Genomic DNA, 7,746 nt, shown 5'->3' with positions numbered 1-7,746 from the left:
CGGCTGCCCTGGCCGTCAGGACCCCCACCCGCAGTGAGTCTGCAGCAGGTCCCCAAGCTGGGGGCTGAGCATCCTCCCGGCTGGACCCTACCCTCGAGCACCCCAGGGTGCTGGGCTGGCTGTAACCAGCAATGACTCCAGACCAAACCAGGCTCAATGGCAAAATGCATTAGGAACACAGGGTCTAAACACTGCCCTGGAGCACAGCTGAAATGGTTTTGGAATCCCATCCTGTTCCCTGAAGGATTCTGTCTCCAGTATAAAACCACTAATTCAGTCTACTCTGAGAAGCAGCCCAAGACTAGAACAGGAGACAATGCTGGAAACGATGGAATTAGTGAAGCTCTTTAGGAGCTTCAGCACTGGGTTAATTAAGAGCAGATTGCTCTTCCAGAGCTGCTCTGGGGAAGTCTACGTGAGCCCTGCTACCACGGTGGCTCTCGGTCCCCAGTGTTCAGCAAGTCTCAGGCTCCATATAATGCCTTAGAAATACAAAGATATCAGCAGGGAAGCACAGTTGACACCTGGAAGGATGCCAAGGAGAAAATGAGTTTTAAGCAAGTAGCATTTTGGTTATGGGAAGAGAAAATATGACAGCAGCGACATTAATGAAGAAACAACCCAAAGATCAGGACCGAAAAATAGAATTGCATCCACCTACTCGTGGGTGCTGAGCCAGGCCGAGGGGAGGGCTCCTGCTTCCCAGATCCATGCGGTGTGGCAAGGCTGTGAGCCCCTGCCCCACACGTGAGCCACCCCGGAGGGGGGACCGACGGCTCCCGTCTCGTCTTGGGGAGGGACAGGGCAAGCATGTCATGCTGCCTGCTCCCAGCGTAACTTTCCCTGGGTGGGATGCATTTCTGAAGCACAAAGCGTATTTAGCTCCCTGGGTGCCAGCAGCAGCCCCAAAGGATCTGCTCCAGCCAGCAGACACTTCCAACCCTACACGGCCCTTTCTGGTGACACAGATGTCGTATATTGTTGTCCAGAGGTCAGCTACTTACCCTGATCCACAGGTATAGCAGGAACATCTTTTGCTGCTGGTGAAACACACACAACCCGGCTGCCCGAAACCTGCCCTTCCACCTCTGTCAGGTTTCCGAAGAGGCAGCTGACCCCGGCTGTCAAGTCTGGAGCATCGCTCACCAGGAGGCTGAGCTGCAGGTGGGGACAGGAGAGGGAGAAAAAACACAACCAGCAACCCGTTAGGAGGCAGAGCTGCCCGAGCTCCCTTCATGTTTTCAGTATCTGATGGTTTCCAGTTCCTCACTGACCCCCTCCCATTACCCCTCTGCCCATAGGCGGAGACCAGCTGCCCCTTCATGGGAAGCAGAGGAGGAAGAAGAAAGCCAAGGATGCACGTTCTTTGCCAATATAAAAACGCCCTATTGAGCCCTTGGGTACTGCAGCCCAGAGAGTTGGCAACAGCAGCTTTGTGTCCCACCGGTTGCTCTGCAGAAGCATTGTCACCCTCAGTGCCTGTGCCAGGAACTTGTGACAGCAGTAGCAGCACATTGCCTCACGTGTGTGAAAGCAGCAGCGACTGCCCCAACAACCCTCTGCACACACGGCAGCTCCAGCAACCCCCCTGCACCACGACCACCCCACTGAAGGGGATCACAGAATCATTTGGGTTGGAAAAGCCCTGTTAGATCATCGAGTCCAACCATTAACCCAGCACCACCAAGTCCACCACTAAACCACGTCACTAAGCACCACGTCTACGCGTCTTTTAAACACCGTGGTGACTCCACCACCGCCCTGGGCAGCCTGTTCCAGTGCTCAGAGATAGCCCTGGACCGGGCCCAACCATTAACCCAGCACCACCAAGTCCACCACTAAACCACGTCACTAAGCACCACGTCTACGCGTCTTTTAAACACCGTGGTGACTCCACCACCGCCCTGGGCAGCCTGTTCCAGTGCTCAGAGATAGCCCTGGCATGGGCACACCTGGCCATCAGAAACCAGCAAGTCCCCACTGGCGCCATCACGAATGGAGACTGTCCCCAGGGCAAACTGGTGCCTTAAGGGGTGAGTGGCCTCCTGGCAGCCCTGTGCCATTTCGACACTGTGCGCTGGCAGGCAGGCAGCCCCGGGGGCAGCGGGAAGGGGCTGCAGCATGGCCAGCTGCCGCAGGGTGCTGGGGGGCTCTGGGAACAACAGCTGGGATGCTTCAGAGAGCCAGGCCTGAGCACAGCGCACAGATGAGATTTCGGGGAAACAAAGCCTTTCCTTTCAACAGCTAATGAAACCAGACCAAGAGAAATGTGAGCTGAGGCCCAAGGGCAAGGGGAATTTGTCTCTGCCATCCCCACCCCTTTCCTCCCCGGCTCGGATGACCCCTTCCCTCCCCAGTCCCTCTGCGAGCCTGACACCATGAGAAAATACTTGTGCCAATGGGAAGGGAGAAAGGCCGGAGAAAGGACTGTTCAGTGGGAACCTAAACCACGCTGGAAAAGCCTCTCCTCACTGGGTCTAGCCCTCGCTGCTGGCCGGCAGCACCTACCGGGAGGCTGTGCTCGGAGACAGAGATGCTGCTGGGCTGCACGGTGATGCTCATGCACTGGCTGATGCTGCCTGCAAACCGGTACGGCTCATCCGCTCGCTCGCAGCTGTCCCTCGGGGAGCACCTGCCACACAGGAGCACACATCAGAGTATGGAAAGTACCCGGGGAAAATGTCAAACAGCACGAGGTGCTGACCAGGGCTGAGCTAAATGGGAGGGCAGAGGTATCAGCAGGACCAAGGTGATGCTCTGCAGCAGGACCAGGTATCAGGTACAGACTCCACATTAGGACCAATGGGCATGGAAAAATCTTCTGTGATCAGAGGAAAGACAAACCACAAGTATCTCAGGAGCAATTCCCAGTCCAACCCGCACAGGGACACAATCCAGAGCTGACAAGCCCCGTGGGCCAGCGATGGCAGCGGGTGCTGTGGGTGCAAGGTGAGCCAGGCACTCTGCCACTGCTCAGTGGGGCCCTGTGAGCACGCCAGGGTGACTCGGACTGCTTCTCGTACGACGGGTGCTCCAGGACACTCGCCAGGTCTGCTTCCTGTTGCAGGTGTCCTCAGAGGGGAGTGAAATCAAGCGCTTCCAGCAGGTAGAGGAGCATCCACCAGGAAATGAAGGAAGAATTACCAGTGTTTCAAACCAGGTATCAGAGTGCAGCACAGCACTGGCACCCCTCAGTGATTTTCCGTGTTATGTCATTTGAGGAAAACTCTTCATCCGCCCCATCCCTGGGAGCAGGTGACATATTGGCCTTTTGGTATTAATGGTCTTAACAAGCTATCAGTAAACTTTATCACTTTCCACTCATTGCTGATCTTGGACCCTATTTCAAATGGTGACGCAAAGGTCAGGGGATGGAGATGCTGTCACCAGCCCCACATGCCACCAGCACACTCCCTCCTGACAGTTACTTCAGTGTACGTGTAACTTGCATTAACAAGGTGCTGCTGTCAAACCGCATGTTCTCCTGGTTCCCTGTGGAGTGGCTCGGGCAGTCCCATACCCATCGCCCAGGCAGAGGCTGAGTTGTGCCATGCACTGTGCCATGCACATGGAGCTCTGACCAGCTGACAAGCACCTGGCAAAGCCAGGGCTTTGCTTTCGGGAAGAGGGAACCATCACCTGCCCTGTGAGGCTGTTTGCTTTTGGTTCAGAAACGCAGAGTTTACACTTTCCCAACTACCTGTGTGATCCCTGGCAAACGCCGGTGCTGCCCTCCTCACCCACTTGCTTTTTTTACCTTTTTTTTTTTTCTTTTTTGAGCATAACAGAACTAAATATGAATGCTGCCAAAGGAAGAATTATTGAGGTTTAAGTGAATCTGTAAGATAGCTTTAAAGTGAGCTCTTGACTGGAGCCTTTATCTCATTGACTTGCTGGAATGGCTCTTTTTTATCATACTATTTATGGCAACAGCCCTAACAGAGATAAATAGGTCTGTAGACAATAACACACTTGCAGAGAGCAGCATATGGAACTCTTGCAGGTCTCAAATCCCACCAGACTGAAGAGACTCTTTAAAAATCTCCTTGAGGCCTCTGCTTGCTCCCAGAGCACTGTTTGCAGACAAGGAGCAGCAGCGGCTCCTTCTCTCACATGGGAGGATGAACTTGGGTGGCAAGCGAAGCCCTGGCCGGGAGGACACAGCAGAGGGGCTGGGCAGCTCTGCCAGGGTCCTGGGTGAGCACAGGAGTTCTGCAGAAGGACGAGCACCTCTCCCTTCCTGGTTTTTAGCACGCTCTCAAACACCCTGTGGCCAGTGTTCCTCAGAGCCCAGTGCAACGCACGTGCTGCCCACAGCCATCACCTCATCAAGCTCCTCTTTCAGGGCAGGAGGTTCCAGGCACCTTCGGTGCCTGTGCCCAGCCCATGGCTGGCTACTCCGGGGTTCAGGGTCACTGCTAGAGCCCCCCGGTCAGCCTGCGCCACCGACTCTGCTTCCAGAGCCCACCAATCGAGTCCTCCCAGAAAGCTCAGTCCCGAGCATCGCTGCTCCCACTGCCCTTCAGTTCTTGGGCTGCACGCGTGTCTGGGAGCACTGTGCTGTGCAGCAGAGCCTCCAGCCCCGCTCGGGTCTCTGAGAGACAACTGCATGCATGGAGCACTCCAGGAGAGCTGTACGTAGTATCGGACAATGAAAGCTTATCCCAGGACAACGTGGACCCTGTTACCTTCCCTTTACTACTCCTCTCTGGCTAGTGGCATGGAGGGCAGGACACACTGCCTGATGCCACCTGGAACGGGGTGGTGGTCCGTCTGTCTGTCTCCTATCCATACCCGTTCAAACATCCAAGCCGTCCTTTAAAACAGATTTTTTTCTGGCTCCCGACAACTCAGTTCCTGCGTGTCCTTGCTCTCAGCTAAGCCTCTGGCAACTGCAGACGCGGATGCCAAGTGGCCAGAGAGGAGCTGCCTGGGCTGCCCTGTTCCTCTGCAGGGCACAGGTTCCCCGAGCTGCCTGTGGGGTCTTGGTGGGAAGAAACAACTGGATTTCAATCCCCAGCTGAGACGCGGTGCTGACGTTTACCACATCCACAAACGCTAAGGCTGCCTGCCTCTCTCCTGCTCTTCCAAGGATGAGAACATCTCCTCTTCTGCCCCTCACACTTTTTAGCAGCCCCCAGAAACCACAGCACGAGCATCACACCTTGACCCACAGCCCGTCCACCGAGCGAAGCAGCAGCTGGTCCACCTGGCAGGAGGGACACGTAAGAATTAGAGGAGAGAGATGACAAATTAAATACAAACACTCCAGCGCTTGGGGCCTCCAAACAAATATGACAGAGGCTTCAGGAACAGCAAGATAAACCCAATTATTTACAGCTTAAGACAAAAGCTAAAAAACGATCGTTGCTCCATGCAGGCCAGGGAAGTGCAGACGCTTTAAGGAAGGGTTGAGAAATACCATCAGGGAAGAAACTCTTGTTGGGAATAGGTTAAAGCTGAAATGTCACAGCCAAAAGGGCAGAGGAAATGACACTTCTCTCTCCTCTTGACATTGAGGGTTTTCTGTCTGCAAAATGAAGATAACAACCTTTACCTGCTTCCCAGGTGGTTTATGAAGATTCGGTTCATTAGCATTAGGAAAGCACTCGATGATCCTTGCAGAGGAGCTACTGCAGGAGCCTGAGGAGCAACACCAAACACCCACCACCACAGATCCTCCAGGCAGTGTCCCGTCCTGCTGCTCAGCTCAGCAGCACCAGGCACCCCAAAGTCACTGTCCCCAGGGAAGCAGATGCTCTCGGACCCCTACAGCTGTTCCCGGGAGCACCTACAGACCTGCAGCTCAGACCCGATGCTGAGCAGAGCATGTGCCCTCTCCTCACTTCCTTGTCCCCCCGCTATCAAAACGCTGCAGTAGCTCTTGTCCCAAGCGCCGGAAGGGCAGATGAGGTTGGCTGCCCCGAGGGAAGAGCCAGGGGGACAGGTACCACCAGGGATGGAAATCACTTCCTTCTGACAAAGCCACTGTGACAGTGAAGACTTCTAGAGATAACCGCACATATGGTGGCTGTCCAGCTGAAAAGCTGAAACAGGAGATGCCCAGGGTGCCGGTGCCCCCCGTTGCCACACTGATGGTGGGGCCACTCTGGCTCTGGCCCCAGCCCCTGCGGTGTGGGGTCCGTGGGATGCTCGGGGCCAGAGCCCCAAGGGTTCTTCAGCATCTCCCCTACAAGCCATGCAAGCTGCGGGGAGCCGGTTTGCCCCCCTAAGCCCACAGGTCCTGAATCCAGGCCGGGTTTGCGGAGGCGCCTGCCGGTCCCCGCTCCCCGCCAGCACCTGCTCCTCGGGCGAGTGGCCAAGCACTGCTGGGGGAGCCCTGCACCCTGCCTCCGCCCCGAGTGACATGAGTGAGTGGGGCCGCTTGGCAAGCTGGCACGGGGCCGGAGGGATTTCTATTCCTCTCCTCCAGCCTCCTCGAGGCTCTCCCCTCCTCCCCTGATCTGCCTCTGCCTGGTGGTCCCCCTTCCGCCTTAGGAAGTGATCGTTATTATGGCAGGGGAGAGAAAGGAAGGACACAGACACCTCCTGAATGCAGAGAGCGTTTACTGGAGCTCCCCTGAAAAAAAAATCCAACCCTCAGCCCTTTGTGCCTGTTGCTGCGTGTGAGGGGCTGCCAGCTCCGAGCCCTGTGCTGTGGCTGTGCCCATCAGGATGGCTGGAGCACAGAACCCCTGCCCCATCCCTGCAGAATGGAAATGTCTCTTCCTGATGCATTCAGCAGGTGCTCTGCTCTTCCAGGGCCATAACCTCCCTGAAAGCAACACCCCACTCAAATAATCGAGTCTACTATTACCTTTAAAAATTCCCTGTGAACTGAGAGGGACTTGCAGCTTAGGCAAGCAGGAGTGTGCAACACACGAGGCCTTCGTTCCCACCTGTTTAAATCCTGCCCGTAGTACCCTCCCCACTCCTAAAGCAGGAGTTTGTTTTCCTTTACCTCTTCCCAAGAGCCCAGGGATTTTCACTGGCATTCACGTTGCAGTGTGGGGAAGGGAAGAAGGGATTTAAGGAACTTCAACCTAATTCGCTTTTGCAGAGATTGCGTGAGAGGCGCTTGGTGGCTCTGAAAGCTGCTTTTATCATCTCCACCAGCAGCTCAGAGGGAATAGCCGAGGATGGACTTACATGTGGTGGAGTGTGCACCAGCCGCAGTGGGGGTCTCCCGAGCTCAAGCACTCCCCGCATGTTGTGTACTGCTCGCAGGACTCCACAGGCACCCGGGACACCTGCAAAGGAAGCAAACACATGGGCTCAGTGCTCCTCTCTGCAGAGCGGGCAAACGAAACGAGAGCAGCTCCAGGTCCTGCTTCACCAATTTGAGTCAAGGAACACAACAGTGATTCACAAACTTCAATGAATTTGTTCCAACATCCACGCAGACATCAGCCAAGACTAGGAAATATTGGGGACTGAGTCATGAAATCGCTCCATCCCTTGAGTACAGCCACACCAGAAATCACCTCTCTGCAGAGCGGGCAAACGAAACGAGAGCAGCTCCAGGTCCTGCTTCACCAATTTGAGTCAAGGAACACAACAGTGATTCACAAACTTCAATGAATTTGTTCCAACATCCACGCAGACATCAGCCAAGACTAGGAAATATTGGGGACTGAGTCATGAAATCGCTCCATCCCTTGAGTACAGCCACACCAGAAATCACGGGCACAGTGGAGCCACAGCCCGGAGCCTGGCCGGCCTCCCATTGATGGCACCAGCTCCCCA

The 7,746-nt window shown here is 55.3% G+C and overlaps 1 protein-coding gene across 1 annotated transcript in view; it reads right to left on the bottom strand.

The window, feature by feature from the left end:
• The window catches only part of PLXNA2 (plexin A2), a gene marked incomplete at its 5' end in the record, with an annotated part of 93,615 nt that overhangs the window by 57,354 nt on the left and 28,515 nt on the right, over window positions 1-7,746 (bottom strand). The window contains 3 exons of the mRNA XM_010135598.1: window positions 1,005-1,158; window positions 2,509-2,632; window positions 7,150-7,250. Of these exons, the coding sequence (XP_010133900.1) occupies window positions 1,005-1,158; window positions 2,509-2,632; window positions 7,150-7,250 (379 nt within the window). The remainder of the gene's footprint in view (window positions 1-1,004; window positions 1,159-2,508; window positions 2,633-7,149; window positions 7,251-7,746) is intronic.

This window comes from Buceros rhinoceros, unplaced genomic scaffold, assembly GCF_000710305.1.
Source record: "Buceros rhinoceros silvestris isolate BGI_N320 unplaced genomic scaffold, ASM71030v1 scaffold18030, whole genome shotgun sequence".
NCBI classification, from domain to species: domain Eukaryota; kingdom Metazoa; phylum Chordata; class Aves; order Bucerotiformes; family Bucerotidae; genus Buceros; species Buceros rhinoceros.
This window is presented reverse-complemented; position numbering and strand designations above follow the sequence as displayed.